This window comes from Oreochromis niloticus, linkage group LG17 (assembly GCF_001858045.2).
Source record: "Oreochromis niloticus isolate F11D_XX linkage group LG17, O_niloticus_UMD_NMBU, whole genome shotgun sequence".
NCBI classification, from domain to species: Eukaryota; Metazoa; Chordata; class Actinopteri; order Cichliformes; family Cichlidae; genus Oreochromis; species Oreochromis niloticus.
In genome coordinates this window covers 13,454,653-13,472,571 of record NC_031981.2, presented here as the reverse complement: position 1 = coordinate 13,472,571, position 17,919 = coordinate 13,454,653, and the positions used below count along the sequence as shown (strand labels likewise).

General features: G+C 38.5%; 2 protein-coding genes across 5 annotated transcripts; both read right to left on the bottom strand.

Annotated features, from left to right (window-relative positions):
- Nucleotides 1-213: 213 nt before the first annotated feature.
- si:ch211-244b2.3 (uncharacterized) lies at nucleotides 214-9,061 on the bottom strand. Of its 4 annotated transcripts, none has more exons than XM_005451595.3 (13): nucleotides 9,004-9,036; nucleotides 7,203-7,225; nucleotides 7,061-7,100; nucleotides 6,111-6,240; nucleotides 5,378-5,522; nucleotides 5,177-5,297; nucleotides 5,015-5,093; nucleotides 4,714-4,825; nucleotides 4,324-4,429; nucleotides 4,146-4,227; nucleotides 3,866-3,929; nucleotides 2,147-2,255; nucleotides 214-2,039 (listed from the first exon to the last, which is right to left on the bottom strand). In XM_005451595.3, exons 1-13 carry the CDS (start codon nucleotides 9,014-9,016, stop codon nucleotides 1,978-1,980), a joined length of 1,086 nt encoding a protein of 361 aa, XP_005451652.1. In that variant the 5' UTR covers nucleotides 9,017-9,036; the 3' UTR covers nucleotides 214-1,977. The 4 variants fall into 4 exon arrangements, with proteins under 4 accessions (XP_005451652.1, XP_005451653.1, XP_005451654.1 ...); XM_005451596.4 differs by lacking the exon at nucleotides 9,004-9,036 and adding an exon at nucleotides 7,327-7,456; XM_005451597.3 differs by lacking the exon at nucleotides 7,203-7,225 and having other exon boundaries at nucleotides 9,004-9,061.
- Nucleotides 9,062-11,490: 2,429 nt separating this feature from the next.
- si:ch211-244b2.4 (uncharacterized) lies at nucleotides 11,491-17,589 on the bottom strand. Its single transcript, XM_013271206.3, has 9 exons — nucleotides 17,441-17,589; nucleotides 14,502-14,825; nucleotides 13,732-13,876; nucleotides 13,515-13,647; nucleotides 13,306-13,426; nucleotides 13,126-13,204; nucleotides 12,906-13,008; nucleotides 12,674-12,794; nucleotides 11,491-12,495 (listed from the first exon to the last, which is right to left on the bottom strand). Exons 1-9 carry the CDS (start codon nucleotides 17,454-17,456, stop codon nucleotides 12,434-12,436), a joined length of 1,104 nt encoding a protein of 367 aa, XP_013126660.1. The 5' UTR covers nucleotides 17,457-17,589; the 3' UTR covers nucleotides 11,491-12,433.
- Between the last annotated feature and the right edge of the window lie 330 nt (nucleotides 17,590-17,919).

Sequence of the window (17,919 nt, the reverse complement as noted above, 5' to 3'; positions counted from 1 at the left end):
TGAGAGGGCAAAGTGCCTTCATAGGTGTCCGTTTGCGTGGAGGAAATCTGACATTGCCCTACAACTGAGTCTTTATTAGCAAGAACAGAGACAAAGGACCCTTGAATAAATAAATATGATGCACTGTGTAGTCATTGTAGCTATAACGGTGGTAGAATGGAGAGAGGGGAAGACTCTGTATGGGTTCGTGAATAAAACAAACAACAAAAACGGTAACTTTTAGGGCATTTCTTTATTAAAGTGCAGAATTGAGTATCCTTGTAATAGAAATAGAATGGAATTTAAAAAAACTCCCACAGTAAAATAAAATAAGGCAATAGATGTATTCTTTTTCTCAACATAAAAGTTTATAGATGAACAGAAAGTATTTTTGTTTCATTTATACAGCAACAGCCTTCTGGAGATGCTTTACATTCTAACATTGCAACACACTACAACAGGGGTCTCAAACTTAAGCTGCGGGCCACTGCTGGCACTGTCATCTCATTGGAGGGCCACTTTAAAAGAAACAAGAAAACACCCACAAATATTTCCAAAAGGCAGTGTTTTTTTTTAAAAAATTTCAAGTATTGTATAACAAGACAAAACTGCAAACGTGAACGCAGTTTTCCCGCAAATCCTCCCTAACAAAAAAAAGTAACTTCAAGGGACAAATTGCATTATATTTCTTCAGATCAACATACGGGCTGTAAGTAGGGGTGGCTGCAAGTTTCACACCCCTGCACTACAACATTTACATAATTTAAATTAGGATATACTATTACTACGCTAATGCACAAAGGCTGTATTCTGTGTTGGTTTTCTGGTCTTTCCTGCTTCCTTAAATTGATATGTTCCTGCAAATATGTAAACAGCTAATGAGCCATCCCTATAAACACCAAAAACAAACATGGAATATAAAATATTTGAGGAAAAAGTTATTACAGAATGCTATGTGACACAAGCATTTTTGTAATGACCTTTGTCACACTGTGATTCCTCAGATGATGATTGTTGCTAACAATTTGAAATGTGTTATCTTTTATTACATTACCTTTTTTTTTGTATAAAATGCTACTAATGGGAGTCTTAATTGTTCAACTGAATCTTTGTGTTCTGTTAATTTCCCCATTTTTCCCATGCAAGAGTAAAAATGTCTTCAAGTAGACGTTTGTTATCCTTAGATCAACATGTGGATGCATCCTAGCAGAAGCTCAAAGGAGAAACTGAAAGCTTATTCTTCTACAAGATTACTTGTATACAACTGCTGTCCTGTATGTGTAATACAGGCTTTGTTTTATGTGTCACAGTGCTGGTCTCTTAGGTTGAAGATTTGTACATATGTACATCTGTACACCATATATAGTGGTTATTTCTTTGAGGACTTTAAAACACCAATTTAGATTTTGGAATGTAAATGTAAGGAACCTCAATTAAGGAAAGTAAACACAAGCCAAAGTGCACTGATTAAAAGGCACTTTTAATAAATTCTTAAAAACATGCATGCTAAAGATAAAGGATAAAAAAGGGAAACGTTTAAAAATTCCAGTCATTACAAGAACTTGTGAATATTTGAAGATTTACTAAGGCATGACGCATTTTATGAAACCATAGTTAAGTTAACAAAAGGCGTAAAGTTAACTGAAGTTTTTTTCCTCCCACTGATTTATTTGTAAACGATTCCCCTTATTTAAATATGGAATAAGCTAAAACCAGCCCTAATCCAAGAAATGTAGAAAACTGGTAAAGGAAATACATTTTACTGCTTAACACTAGATGTAGTGTCATCTTAAATGTAAAAAACAAAAAAAACAAAAAAACGCTTCCATTGAAAACAACATGTCTTCAGTAAATGTCGATCACCTCTTGTTTAGTTAAAGAAGGCAGAAAGGGAGGAGGCAGCTTGTGACATGAGAGCCAACCTGAGGTGGGGAGTGACACAACTGGTAGGATCATCATTAAGTTGACCCCCGACCTACAAATCTGTTGTCCACTCAGTCACTGATTAAGTCTTCTCACCGTTCTGGTTGTGCCTGTCCTCAGGTTTCTCTGAGTCATGGCTATAAAAGACAAAAGGTGTATTAGTCAGGACTTCATATATAGAATTATACAGATCTTTGAATATGGCTTTTAACTTTAAAGGTTTCTGATTATGTTTGCTGCTCACCTGAGAAGCTTAACTCATAGCTAAAGTTCCTGGTGGAAAATGTCATAGTTCCTGATGGGTTCAGTTTGTACTGGAACTCAATCTCCTGACTGGATGTGCTGCATATTCCCTGAATAACACAGAGCAACAACACATCAGAGAAAACACAATCAGGCAATGTTGTTAAATTCTGGTTAGGTCACGCAATACTTTGCTCAAATTACCATAATTCCATGTTAAAGTATGTAAACTGTGCTAGGGATTGTATGTGTTTCAGGTTGTAATTAACTCCAATACCTACAACATCTCAACAAAAATATTATAGATGAATAGCCATAATTATATTATACATATATACAGTCAGACAACTTGGGAGGGGGAGGCAGCAGAGATGGAGTGCTGACCTCAGCTGAAGATATTGTGGGGTAGTGGAAGGAGTAGTTTGAAATTTTCCTGAATCCCACTGATGACCTTTTGTAAAGTAACAAGAGTCTGGGACCAGGATGAGAAGTCACTATGGTTCATGGCACTGAGGTTCTGTTAATTGAGGCACATGAAGCTTTTAAGGGACAAGGCCCCAAGTTTCTCAAAAAGCTCTGGATGTTATGGGGCTCTCTTGCTTGACACACTTCCCAATTCTGTACTGGCACACTGGAGTGGTACTTTCCCTCTACCAGAAAAAGACACCAAGGAATTTTAAGGTGTGTGGGAATTTGCCCAGCAACTCTAGATGTGTTTTGTGGATCTAAAAAGGGCGTTTTTAGGAGTGCTTTAGGAGTATAGAGTATTGTGGTACAATCATAATGAGAGCTTGGTTTATATTGCTCGCACTAACACAATCTCATTCCCAGAGGAAGCTTGACCGTGCCAGGGCTGTCCTTCGTCATTGATTCTGTTTTTTATGAATAGAATTTCTGGCCACAGCCAGTAGGTTCAGTGGTCACAGGTTCTTATCTCTTCATTTATTTATTTGCAGATGACATGGCTTTATTAGGTTGATAAAACCTTGACTTCCAGCTCACACTGAGATGGTTTGTAGCAGAGTGTGAAGTAGCCGGAATAATAATTAGCATCTCCAACTTCAAGGCCATGACTTTCAGCCAGAGTACCCACCCCCAGTTGGGAATAAGTTGCCAAGTGGAGAAGTACACATTTCTTGCGATCTTGTACTTGGATGTGGAGAGAGTCTGGTTACAGCAGCTCAACAATGCAGATGCTGTACCAATCTGTGAATTGACCAGCATTAAACGAAGAGTGGAGTGTGAAAGCACTCTACATTATTACTCTCACCTATGGCCACAAGCTCTGGGTAAGGTAATTAGTTCGGAGTTACAGGGGCAAAATGAGCTTCTTTGAAGGGTGAATGGGTTCTCCCTTAGACATTCAGGTGGGACCCAGAGTATAGTCTACAAAAAATCCAGCTACAGTGGTTTGGGCATCTGAGAAGAACTCCTCTTTGATGACTCCTAGGTAAGGTGTTTTGGGCATGTCCAACTAAGAGGAGGCCCAATAGGAGAACCCAGTAGGAAAACTCAGCTGCCTTGGAAACGGCTCAGCGTCCCCTTGGAAAAGCTGGAGGGGTGGCTGAGGAGTGGTAGGTCTGAGCACCTCTGCCCCATGACCCGGACCTGGCAGAAGATGGATGGACGGCTGGACGGATGGATGGAATGCACCAAATGTACTATATAAGATTTTCTAGAGCACCATCTACACATGAATAAAAAGAAAGTCGTGGCTTACTTTGGAATAATCTTTCCATGATCCATCCATATCTAGGAACTGCCATTGTGCCTGAGGGCCTGAACTAAAAAAACAAAAGATTTGGAATTCATTCATTCAGAGCATATACATGTTTTTGTGCATGTGTGGTGTGTTTGAGGCAAATCAAACTTAACATTAGTCAATCTTTTAGTGTTAACATCAGTAAATGTCCTCAAAATATAATATTTAAGCTAATTCATTTTATTAATTAGCACAAAATAAGAGATATGTGGTCACTAAGCCAAATGTTTCTCCTTACCTGATGTTGTGCTGAACACCATATATAGGAGTCCTTCTAACTGATCTTCTTGTTCCAAACTTGTTATTGACTTGGTACATACCTATAATAAATTAATGAAGATAATGTTTCAGTGGCCATATAATTTGCTTTAAAAAAAGCATGAATCGTTTGAGCAGTTCTGAAGTGTGTACAATACCTGAAAAGTCCAGTGTGTATGAATATCTGTTAATCTTGAAGTTCAGTGTGCCCTGTTTGTTCAGCTGGTACTGTCTCTCAATAGCGGCGCTGTCAAATGAACATATCTGCACACACCACATATAGAAAGCAGTTATTGGTGCTAAAATTGGTTCTACAGATTTTAATGGATTGTTAACATGACCCCACTCTACACTCCTACAAAGTTTTAACAGAATTAATTAAAACTTTTCAAGCTGTTTACAGACATCCGCACACGTGCCATGTAAACGTTACCAAAAGCATAACCTCCTTTGTCGAGGTAAGGACACTTGCATATCTTTGATCCTACTATGCAGCTTAGTGTGAGTCTTTAAAATTTTTCCATGCAGTTTTTGGATGACCTACTTACATGTGCTTGGTATTCTGTCCATTGCTCTCCGACTCCCATGAATTCCCACCTGTAGCCCACAACACCGGTCTGCGAGGAGGAAGTTGTAGGCAGGGCTGAGGTCAAGCTAACTCTGCAGAGACAAGAAATGATTATCATACATGTTCTTTTCCCGTGACATCCGTTAGCCTTCTTCAGAGAAACTTTTTATTTATTCTCTAGGGATTTTTGATACTTTTCTTACTGACATCTCTGTAGGCTAAGCTTGCTCAGTGTACAAAGACTGTCTAAACTACAGGAATAAAAGAACGAAAAGTCTTACGCTCCAGTGTTGGACGACAATTTTGGACGCCTGCGCAGCCTCCTTTGTAAGCCTGTGATGAGGTTTCTCTGCGTCATGGCTACAAAGTGAAATGAAAAGACATTTACATAGCTGAATAAAAGAGCAAGCTCGCAATAACAAATCACTATAAATACCACATACTGGAGAAATCGATCAAGTAGGGTGTATGGCCCACTGTAAATCTGAAGGTTCCCTGAGGGTTCGTGGTAAACTGCTGTTCAACATCTCTACTGCTGACTGATGATGACAGCGTGTTGGAACCCTGAAGAGGAGGATGACAAGGAATACTCAAAGAAAACCTTCAAGTGAATTTAAGGAGTTAATTCCTGCAATTTTCCTCACCTGGGTTCCATATTCACACCACAGCTGGTCATCCCTGAAGTACCAGCCTATGTCTTCCGTCTGCCCCCGAGGAAGGAAGCTTAGTCTCTGCACCTTTATACCTGGATTATTAGCCTGTAACGTATCAAAATCTATGAACACCACCCTGTGGAAACATAAAAGATTAAAATGAAAAGTGTACTTCTCTGAATGTGCTCCTTTAAAAAAAGATTATTGATACAATTATTTATTGTCCATTGTCCTGACACAAAATCTGTGTATCTGTATCAACACTTATTGTTGATAAAATAATATTTTTTCTATAGACAAGACCTCTGTGGTCAAAAGTTTATATTTGACCTAATGGCATTGCATGGCGTAAACTGCCTTGTTGAGGAGGGGTTCCAAAGTGGCTTGCATATGTGCAGGCTAAAGCAACTTTAGGATGCATAGAAGAACTGATATCTTCCAGTGATGTGGGCTGACGTTGTGTTTGCTGTCAATGACATCAGCTGATCCATTTCATTCAACTTGACTGAACCCTTTCTATTTTTTGTAGGCGTACAGGATTTCAGTGGACTGTTTCAAAGGCTGTTCCACCCTACAGTAAAAAGTTAATTTATAATAGCTGAAAAACTGAGCTTTTGTTTACCCTTGTAAAATTTCAAATGGCATCTGACACTTTCCATTCCCTGACCAACTCTCACTTTGTTAAAGTTGCTGATACTATCAGATATAGTCACAACACACTGACCCATGGCTTGTATTGATACTGATTCCCTTGGCTCCTGGGTGGCAGTAGTGGGTCTCAATCACATGGTCATTTTCAATTTTCAGCCACTGATGGCCAACTGACAGCTGCCACTCATAATACTTCCCATTGACTGTGGAAATAAAGATATGTTAGACAGAATTCAGTGATCTCATAAACCAATATCTTACTCACAATAAGATATTGGTTTATGAGAAAAAGGAAGTGTTTAAAAACAGAATATGTACCGTTTAAAGAGCAATATTAGCTCATTTTGAATTTGAAGACACCAACACATTTCAAACATTTTGAACAAGGGCAACAAAAGGAAAATTTAGTAGTACTAAAAAGAAAGAAAACTGCTGGAGGAACATTTTGCAATTAATTACTTTAAATGGCAACATGTCAGTAACACGAATCTAGAGAAATCTCTGTATGCAAGTCAAAAATCAGTGTGGGATGCCCACGAGCCATCCTCAGACAGCACTGCATTAAAAACAGGCTGTTACTGAAGGCGCGGAGTGGGCTCAGAAACACTTTCAGAGATCACCGCACCATTCATACATGCAGGGTAAAGCTCTATCATGCAACGTGACCATGATTCTTAGGCTGAGGCAAAGTGGAGAACTGTTCTGTGATCAAACTAGTCAAAATTTAAAATTCTTTCTAGAAAACATCAGCCTAAAGAACAAACGGACAGTCTGGGTTGTTATCAGGACTCAGCTCGTTGTTTACAGACTGTTGTTAAATGAAGAGGAGATGCCACACAGCGAAGAGCATGGCCTTATCCCAACTTTTGAGATGTGTTAGTGCCATTAAATTCAAAATTAGACATTTTTTTGTTCTTAAAATGCTACATGTTCTCATTTTACTGTGTCTTCTGTGTTCTAAACTATGGGCTTATAGTGATAGAGGCAGTATAGCAGGAAGTTAAACTGTCACGTCAAACAGACCTGGGGTGTTCTGGGGATACTGCTCCTCCTCATTATCATCCTGGAAGCAATGAATAGAAATGATGCCATGATCACAAGCTCGCCTTTACTGTTTTTTTCCCAGACCCTGTCAAACCCCTCCACATAGCGCACACACACTTACCGTCATCTCATAATAAAAATCCACTGTGACAGAATGAAAGCAGAAAAAACACAATCAGTCAGTCTTAAAAAGCCACTTCCTGATTAAACTTAAATAAATAGTTTCGTTAAATCACTGTATTTACTTGCGATCGAGGACCGAAGTCGGCGGATAGTTTCACTGAAACGGATGGCTTACACTTTCGTTTCTGGGCTGCAGCTAATGCAATTTAGCGCGTAGATAGGAAATGCTAGGTGGAGCTAAAGTACCGATAATGACGCTTCCCTAAGGCTGTCTCTGGAGAGGGTGCACTAAAGCTGATTCCAGTGGTTTGGTTTCTTTTCACAGCGACATAAATTAAAGCACAGTGATGCCATCAGATGACTGTAGAGTTGCTCTTTCATGGTATTAAAGGAACAGTTCACCGCAAAATTACCCTTTTGTACTTCCCTGTGCCCTACAATGTTATGAGGAAGAGTAGAAAACACTGTTATTTAGTGTGAACAAAACTATCTGCAACTTAATGTGGCAAAGATTAACAGGAACACCAGTGATTTCCATCATCTATGTGCAGACACATCAGAAATGTACGCAGGTCCTAAACCATTCAGTCCTTTAAAATATTCCCATTGCTTTACAAAGTTAAGATATGAGAAAGTTACATGTTCCCAAACAGGGAACATGTAACTGGTTGTTGAAGAAATTCAGAAAGACTGAGTTCTTTGACTCTTTCATATTGTGATGCTGTTTAATTAACATGACTCTTATGGAACAGCGCCTCTCCATCCAGTTGCTATTTACCTTGCTAATCAATTAAGTGTGCATGAGACTTCGCTGTTTCACTTCCTTACTCTGTCAGCCCACTGCTGCTCATCTCTTCTCTCACAACACCCCACCCTCTGAGTTTTGCCCCCTCCCTTATTTTTCAGTGGCTTAGGAGTTGTCTTACCTTCCCAGACAAAATCTGTAAGTGTTTGCCTGCTGCTCGCTTTGCCTGAAGATATCCCAGTGTCCTAACATTTGCTTTACGTCAGGCTGGGAAAACCTGATAGGGGAGTGTTGACTGAGTGCAGAGAGTCTGGGTGTAGCTACATTCACCTCACGTTAAATGCCAGAAATTCAGCGGCAACCGACACATGGAGGGTTTTTTTTTTTATACTAACACACATTTTTGGAATTTTAAAAGCTTTCCTTCATGCCTGAAAATATCATGCATCATGTGCCCTTAGTTATGTGTGAGTGCCGTCATATGTAACATCTCCCATTCATATGTCACACCCCCGGCTCAATATGTCAGTTCCAAAAGGCTGATTCTGTGCATCTGGACGTTGCGTTTTCAGTGGGTGAAACGTTTCGTCATGCATCCAAGTGACTTCTTCAGTCTCAGCTGACTGCAGGTTTCCCCAACCTTATAAACGGTACATTTGCACAATGACTGAAACTAGCACAATTAAAGGAACCATGGGCTGTGAGGTCAGTTCCTATTCTGTATACGTACAGATGTTATGTTATGAAATTGTGACGAAGTGGTTAGACTTGAACGCATTTACCATTTGTCCCTTAATCATATTGATAATTAATCTCTTGTTTTGTTTTGTTTTTGTACAGTTGGCCATAATGCTTTAATTTAGACACTGCCGGTGTAACTTTGCTTTACATACTATCCCAGGTTTGTTTGTGGTAGCATTAATTACATCCATTACATCCATGCATATGTTTTTAAAGCAAATACTACTAACCATCAGGCCATTTGAATTTTCTTCTATTTACAGGTAAATTTCTAATAAATTATTATTTGTTACGTTGCTTTGGTTATACTTACCATGTTTGTCCATTTGTTCAGGTTCTATATGTGTGGGAGGGGCCGCCCCGGTACTTCCTGTTTATATAGGGTCATGATGTCATTGTTTGCATCACAGGGTGCAACCAAATGAAGGGGTTTTCATTGTGTATAGCATTGTTTATTTTCTTTAAAGTAACATTTTGAGTTGTATTATATGCAGTGTTTTACCTTTCAAACCATTTAGCTGTGTAAATGAGTTTTTCAGTTAGATGCATAATCTTATTCCTGTTTTTTGTTTAGATCATATTGTTTGGTCTAACCCATTTTTCAATGGTGGAGACTAATGAGGTTCAGGTGTGTGTAAAGGCCTGTATAAAGCAAGTGAGATTTTGCCTACCGAAGTGTTTTTAAAAATGGTATAATGGAGATGCCAGAAATAAAGTACAATTAAAAGAAATTGATGCTGATGCTGTCTACTTATCACCTTCCTCACCACTTGGTCTACACTACCCCACAGAAACATTTATATTCATTTACATTTCTGACTAATTTAGTGTTGACTCAACATGAATCCAAATGTTATTATAATTAGAAAATAAGACATTTCTAATTCCCATCAAACTCCTAAGCTGTAGTGTACATTATAGCTACAATGTACATTTATTGATTATAACAGATGATATAAAAAGTTATGAGCTGTCTTGCGCAGGAAAAGGGGAGTCGGTATTCTTTGAAATGCTGTCAGGATAGGCAGCTGGCAAGACTGAATGATGCTCTGCCTCTGTAATCAAGGACAGACATAGGCTTTATGTAACCATGAGCCACTGATAAGCATGACTGATTAATAATCATGTATAAAGTGCACTTGTTAAACACCTGTGAGCCACTAATAGAAAAAATTAATGAGCACGCAATAAAGTGGACTGGTCAGGGACAGTTTGCCGTCAGCCTTGCTAAAGTTTAACGCAAGTCTTGTTCAAACAGAGTTAAAAATTGAGTCTTCGTTATAAAGTGGTGGAAATACCATACAGTTAAATACATGCACACAACTACTGCTCAAAAGTTAGAAAAGTCCTTGTTTTTAATCAAAAACCTAATTTGCTTTAATGTAGCATTGCTGTACATGAGGTTTTTCAGTTACATCTTCAAAGATGTCCTTTAATCAAATGATTCATAATAGAACACTTGTGATGTTTAAGGGAATATCCAGGCAGGCAGAAAGAAGCCCATTTTAGTAACAATCACTGTTGTTATGCTAAAATGTTCAAAAAGATTCAAAATGCTGCAATTAGAGCACTAACAGGGTCTAAACAAACAGTTCCCACTTCCCCTGTATTGGCTTCTACTTATAATATCGAGAATTTAATTTAAAGTCTTTCACGTCACATAAAAACCTTATAGTACCACACTATGCTAAAAGAGCACTTTAATATCATACTGCAGGCTTTCTTGTGGTCTTCTGAATATCAAAAATTAAAACAGAAGGAAGCTTCCAGTTTTACACAATACACAATAATATCACTGTTATAGCACTGTTTAAAGCGCACAGTTAAAAAGTGCTTCAAATAAGCTTTTGTTCTATACCAATGAAAATTAAATACATTTGGATTTTTACTATTCTACATGAAACTCAGAAAAGTAAGAAAACAAAAGCAGAAGATAACCCAGCGTGCCCCAGTGCTGTCGTGCTGAGGCCCTTTGTGGCACTGCTTCTTTTTAATGGGGGTTCCCTGTATCTCACTGCAGCCATTGATAATCCCATAATCAGACCATGAAACATATTCTTTCAGAGAAAGATTTATATAGGAGACACCTACATCTAGATCATTGTAGGGCAAACAATGGTTCTAGTAGGGTCTGCCTGTCCATTGTGTTGTCCTCGGGTCAAAAATGACCCCAGGTGTATGGCAAACAATTGTATGGGAATCCCGAGGACATTACAAGGGTTAATTACAAACAAAAAGATTAGAAACTCTTTAATTTACCAATTCCGACTCCATGTGTCCTTTTTTTTTTTCCACCTAAACACTTTGTGTTACTTGCCCCAATCCTCTGGACCTTTTAAGGGAACATAACACTGTTTACAAAAAACAAGCAAACAAGTTTATGATAAGAAAATATATTAAATATATGTATTTATCACAGCTAAAGGTGGTGTATTAGCAAAACACCTGGTTAAACTTTGCACATTCATTCACTCAAGTGTCTGAATGGTGGAGCTCGCACCTGTTCAACTTTTATCAAATATGGTAGGAATTCCTCTCTCCATCATCAGCGTTTTTATTGCTTACGCACTAAACCAGTTAATTAAAGGTTTCTGACATCAGAACTGTTGGAGTGTAGCTGTTAGAGAAGCAGACTGGAGGGAGGGGAAGGCTCTGTGTGGGTGCCATTGTGATAAATTTGCCAGGAGGAATCAGATGGACTTAAACCTTTACTTAGTCATGGAAAAAAAAAAAATAACTAAATAAATAAATACAAGATGTATCCTGAAAGTCCAATGGAAAAACTGGATCCTAACACTAATGATGTGATATTTTCTTTTTATTTACAATCACCTGCGATATGACTGACATGACTGATTCACATGTACCTATCTATTACTCATCCACCTTCTTCCACTTGTCCATGTTAACCACCATGCCACCATGCTATTTATCGCAAATTTGATGGGAAATGTAAGCAAGCTGTTGAAAAAATATTTGTTTAAAACTGGTCATTGAGGTTCTGGCATCCCACTTGCATACAAAAAAGGGGAAAGTCTTGGTGCTTTGTGATTTTCGAACATTTTTTATTACATTTAGAGAATACCAAATATGCAGTGGTCTGCTCTCCCAAATCACTGAAACCCGTTTCTGGTGCATTTGTGCAAAGCCAAATAAACCACAAAACACAGCGCAAAAACTGTGGCACAATGTAAAGAGGCACAGAGACTTTTCAAGGCAGTTTGTGTGTTAAAAGCATAAAAAGACCTCAAAGGTAATGTGCAAAAAGGCCTTGAACTAGTATTGCTCAGTTACATCTCATCTTTCTACATTAAAAAAAGGAAAAAATATCATATCCCATAAATTCAGGAGTGTTTGTTATACACTTCCTTTTGTTTAATTATTGGCTATAAGAACAAATGTTCTCCTCCACCCCCGTATGGAAGTGTGGGAAAAAAAATGCTTACTGTGACTTGAGTTGATAAGATGAATAATTTAAACAACCATGATGCTAAAAGGCAAGTTGGTAGAATGCATTATTGGAGTGGAAGATTGTCAGGCAGCATTTAAAAGTGTCCTTGTAAACTTCACCCATGACGAGGCCTGCAATGAGGTAAATTCTGAAATTCAACAATAAAAAGGATGTGTCAATCATCCAAAAATAAATCTCAGATAAATCTCAAGTTAGAGGAACGTGGCAGCATCGTGGTTACGTTGCCGCACAGTCTTCTGTCTTGTGGAGGTCAGGAAATCATCTTGATGGCTCACACCAGCACACGTCTGACCCTGCGTGTGTGACTGGTCCTGACGTTGGTCTGGATCATTGCTGTGGAAAACATAAACAAATCGACAAAAGTCTAATATTAAATAAATGTTACATCACTTTTTCATATTGGAACAGGTAGATATGGATAGTCAGTTGTTTATAAAAATGCCTCTAAGAGCCAACAATTAATTATTATGTCTATTTTTTTAACTACCGGATTAAAATATAAAAACTCAACCTCCAAAGTCAAGCTTGTAGGATTGTCCTGCCACAGTGAAGAGCATGGTGCCACTGTTGTTTTGCTGGTACTTGCTCTCAATGTCATCACTGGTTACTGAGCAGTCAGTGGAAGTCCTTTTCTGTTGAGACAAAATCCACAGACAAACTGTGATGATTTATGTCGATGCAATAACTCAGAAATTGTACTTAGAATAATCCTAAAAATAACATCCTCTTCACAGATGACCTACCCTGTGTTTGAACTTGTGCCATTTTCCACTGTCGCCTTCAAATTCCCACTGTGGTTTAGTGCCCAAGCTAAGATTCTGGAAACCTGAGGTTGCTAGAGCAACTCTGCGACAACAAAATCCAAAATATTTCATAAAACAGAAAACTATGTTAATTTCTCTTCTCTTATCTTCTTGATTATTTTTAACTGAACAAAAATCCTTGAGCAAAATTAACACTCACCCCGCGACTGCTTGTGGTTGCCGGTACAGAGGTCGACGGGTGACTTTCCTCTTTCTGTTTTTACTCACCTGTCGCATTTCTAAGCAAACACACAAAAATAAGGAACAATGACTGTTTAGAAAAAGCTGGAATTTAGCTGGAAGGGTGTTACAAATTTACAGCTTAGTGAATACACTTCACCTTTAAATTTGAGCTCAAAAGTTTCACCATTGATGTTAAAAGTAAAGGAGCTTGTTGGATTCCTCTGGAACTTTTCCTCGATGTCAGAGCTCTTCACAGGAGTGGAGACGCCCTTTGAATCCTGTCCGTGAGGGGGAGAAGAATCATTACTAAGCAGACAAAGGGGAATAATTTCCATTAATTTCAGCAAAGATCTAGTTGCTATCTACCTTGGCTCCATACTTGATCCAATGACGACCCAACATGCAGTACCAAATCCACACAGTGTTACCGTCATCCAGGCGTCTCACTCTTAATTTCTTCCCAAGAACTTTCATCCTTTTAAAGTCTATGCTCACTGCCCTGTAGAGAGAGGAAAGTTAAAGCGTGTAGTGACTGCAGTGTGTTGCCTGGAAATAAAAAGTTCTTCATAAACCCATTGCTTACCCGTATGATGTGTTGTATATTTTGATGCTTTTGGTGTGGGGCAGTGAATACTGGGCCTCAAGGATGTGATCATTTTCAACATCTTTCCAGCCTCTTCCGTTATTGAGCTGCCACTGGTAGTATCGGCCATCAGTAAGCCTCTGGACTGGTTAGAAAAACAAAACAAAAAGACATTATATATTACATTGTAATTACTGACTTATTACTGGACATTAAAGTTGCTCTAATATGGCTCAAACATGCAAATATATGTGTAAATACGTATAACGTAAAGTGTGGCTCTTGTAGCCATTTGTTAGGAACTAGCTGATATTGTTGGAGACCATAGCGTTAACTGTCAGCTAGATGGACTCACACTGGACTGTAAAATACTTTGATAAACAGAGGAGTTCATGGTCGATTCAGGGGCTGCAAGGCGCCCAAGGTCTTGTGGCGGTAAAACAAGCACAAATTATCACCCCTCCACCACAGGAGAAGAAGTTCTCCTGAAAAATGCCCATACCTATTCAGTTTTTTTCTAATTCTGCTTTCATGAACTTTAACATTTGACATGCTTACTGAGGCCTGTAGAGGCCTGCAAGCCTGAGATGTAGCTTTTTGGTTTCTTTGAGCATTGCACAGTTTGACATTGTGGGAAATTGAATGGAACATCCTGTCCTGGGAAGACTAAAAACTGTCTTGAATGTTTTCCACTTGTGAATAATCTTTCTCACTTAAATAAAAAACAAACAAACAAAAACAAACAAAAAAACCCAAAAGCAAATACTCACCACCACTAGATGATGACCGATCCAGAGCCCTGCTGCTTGCACTGGAGGACACCCCTTGACTTACAGTGTGGTTTAGTCTACATTTGGAGTTGTAACGACAGTTTCCTTTAAGAGCATACTTGCAGACGTGCAGGTAAGCACACCTTTCTCCGTCCCTACAGTTTCCTTTGTTGTAAAACTTGCAGGGTAAAACCTCTTCCTCATTGTCTTCCTCATCATCTTCCTCATCGTCTTCCTCATTGTCTTCCTCATCTGATGGTTCAGTGCTGTCTGACTCATTGCTGACATCAGAATCATTTAGTGAAGTGCTTTCATCGTCAGCCTCTGGACAAAACAACAACAAAATAATACATGATATGCTTTCATATTTTGTTCCTTCGATATACAGATGAATTCTTTATTTATCAAAGATACATCCCTGAATATATAAAGGAATATGAACAAATACAGGTACATACTTTTGGGCAATTTTGCTACAAGAGTGGCAAAGCATAACAAAACATACAGTTCACTGTGGAACTCGACCTGCATTAAGCCCTGAATTCAACTACAAAGGGTAACTCTGAGCCGGACTCTGAAGGCACAGAAACAACATCTGAGCTCACGAATGCTCAGGGTTTTGTTGTAGACTTTTCTTGTAAGAGCTGAGGATGTTAAAATACATATGATACTATGCAAAAGTCTTGAGCTACCCTTAATTTCTTTAGCTTTTGCTAGGAGAGTGGGGAAATTGTTCCAGAAACGTATTAAAATATGTGAAAACATGCATGGAAATGCAATATTGTCAATGTTTGGTTTGACCATCTTTATACTTTAACACAGCCTTAACTCTGTTAGGAAGGCTTTTTTTTTTTTCATTTCTTTAAATAGTCTTCAGGAATAGCTCTCCAGGCTTTTTGAAGGGCATTCACATCTCTTCTTTGGATGTTGGTCTGCCTTTTGTTCCATTTTCTGTCAAGATGATCCCACACTGCTTCAAAAGTGTTGAGGTCCAGACTCTGGGGATGCTGGTCTATTGTGTGTTTTTCTATCCAGCTATGCTTTTACTGCACTGAGTGTATTTGAGCTTTTTGACATGCTGAAAAACAAACCCAGTGCCAATCAGCTGGTACTGCACGGTGGATTTAAATCTGACTGTACTTTTCTTATGTTCATAATTCAAATTGATGAAACAATTTTGACAAGATCCCCAACACCACTGGCTGACATGCAGCTCCGAAGTATGACAGAGCCTCCGGCATATTTTACAGATTCACAGTTGTATCTCTCTCTTGATCTTTGCAGATATCGATGATGATTAGAAACATAGATTTCAAACTTGGATTCATCACTCTGTAAGACCCGTTGCCACTGATTATCAGTCCCTGTTGTTATGTAATGTGGCATACCTCAGCCTTTTCTCACTGTTTCCCTTCCTTAAAAATGGCTTCTTAACAGCCGCCCCTACGCTGAAACCATTTGTGATGAGGCTTCAGCAAACACCAGATGGATCAACTGACAGGCCGAATGTGTTGGGTCTTTGCTGGATTTTACCCATAATGTCTTAAGCACATGACATTCATAACTTGAGTTAGGTGCCTTTTGTAGCGATCGTGGCTCAAGAGTTGGGAGTTCGCCTTGTAATTGGAAGGTTGCCGGTTCGACCCCCGGCTCGGACAGTCTCGGTCGTTGTGTCCTTGGGCAAGACACTTCACCTACCGCCTACTGGTGTTGGCCAGAATGGCCGATGGCGCGATATGGCAGCCTCGCTTCTGTCAGTCTGCCCCAGGGCAGCTGTGGCTACAACTATAGCTTGCCTCCACCAGTGTGTGAATGGGTGGATGACTGGATGTGTAAAGCGCTTTGGGGTCCCTAGGTGGGGACTAGTAAAAGCACTATACAAATACAGGCCATTTACCATTTGTATGCTGGTATGACATAACATCATTAAGCCAATGTTAAGTGGCTTAACAAACAAAAACAATGGTCAGGTAGAAGCCCTGGACTGTAAATGAGTGATAAAGCAGCAAAGAAAAACCTTCAGAAAGTCTAGAGTAGCATTGTTCAAGACCGCTTTAACAGCCTGGCTCATTGGAAGCAAACTATTAAGAAGTGAGGGGTGGCTCAATAATTTTGTACACTACAGTATTTTTTATTTTGAAATAACGTATTACAATATAGTTTCTATATGCTGGTAATACAGGCAGGCTGAAAACTTGTAAAGCTGCATTCCCTCACTTGTTGTTGAGCTGCTTTGTCCCTTTCACTTTAGGACTACGTTTAGCTATTATTTTTTCACCTGCTCCACCTTTCTATCTAATGTAAGTTCATAATTTTTATATATATTTAAAATATAAAATAACTTTTACAATTCTTCTGGTACTATTAGAAAAATCTGAAAACAAAGTTTCTGTGCCGGTTTGTATTGCAAATTAATAACTTGTTTATCTGCTGCCCCCTGTTGGCTAGTTAAACATGCTATTAAGAGTTTCACACATGTTAATAATATACGTTTATACAAACGTATAAATAAGAGAAAAAAATGCATAATAACTTTAATTTAATTATGTAGATGAGCAATTAAAACATAACTATTAAAGTCCAGCTTTCAGGTTTTATGTAGGCATTCTATGCAATGGAGCTTCACAGTAAATGAAACAGAAAGTAAAGTCTAATTCTATACAATGACAATCAGCGTCTCAGAATAAGAGTTCAAATCTAGACTATTGGTTTTGTTAAAATATTAAATATGCTGCACATTTGCACATTTTAGGCATGTTTGACCTCACAAAAAATCTTTATAGAAAGTCTGATAGAAAGAGAGCTGTTAAAAATAATTCGCACGTGATTTAAAGGGAAATAATAAACAAACAGTAAACAAAATACCACCAGACTTTATAAAATATATGAACAGTAAAATACAGAAATGTTACAAGGAACATAGCGCGAAGGATACTCACGACAGGAGGAGGCCATTCTGCTTTCTGCAAAACACTTTCGTTTTCCTTTGGAACAGCCTCTCCCTATCTGGTGTTTGCCAAGAGGCTGGCACTATATATACTAGGCTAGAATCTTAGTAAGGCCTACCCAATGCAACAGAATTGCCAAAAATAGAGTAAACGTGTTAAGCAGCTTTTGAGAATTAGGTTTAATGGGCAGTAGTAAACATGTGTTGGGAAGTATTTTTCTACATTTTGGGAAGCAGATACCTGATGAGAAACAAACAAACAATAAACAAACACCGTTACAAAGCTATAAAGATAGGTGCGGAATTGAAATAATATGCAATTCTCCTGGTCTGTTGTACAATGGATTAGCATCTTTGCTTGTGCAAAATGTTTATCTGTGTATTAAAATCTGCATCATAACATCATAGATTTTTTTCCTATGGTGTACTATGAGGTACATTTTGTTAACACTAAACTAAACTAAAATAAAA

What these genes read in the sequence shown, in the direction of transcription:
- si:ch211-244b2.3 (XM_005451595.3), bottom strand. An exon ending in TTGTCGTCCAACACTGGAGC is followed by an intron (nt 4,826 to 5,014) that starts GTAAGACTTTTC and finishes TTGTCTCTGCAG; the next exon opens with AGTTAGCTTGACCTCAGCCC. An exon ending in GGACAGAATACCAAGCACAT is followed by an intron (nt 4,430 to 4,713) that starts GTAAGTAGGTCA and finishes TGGTGTGTGCAG; the next exon opens with ATATGTTCATTTGACAGCGC.
- si:ch211-244b2.4 (XM_013271206.3), bottom strand. An exon ending in GGCACAAGTTCAAACACAGG is followed by an intron (nt 12,795 to 12,905) that starts GTAGGTCATCTG and finishes TTGTCTCAACAG; the next exon opens with AAAAGGACTTCCACTGACTG. An exon ending in CTACAAGCTTGACTTTGGAG is followed by an intron (nt 12,496 to 12,673) that starts GTTGAGTTTTTA and finishes TGTTTTCCACAG; the next exon opens with CAATGATCCAGACCAACGTC.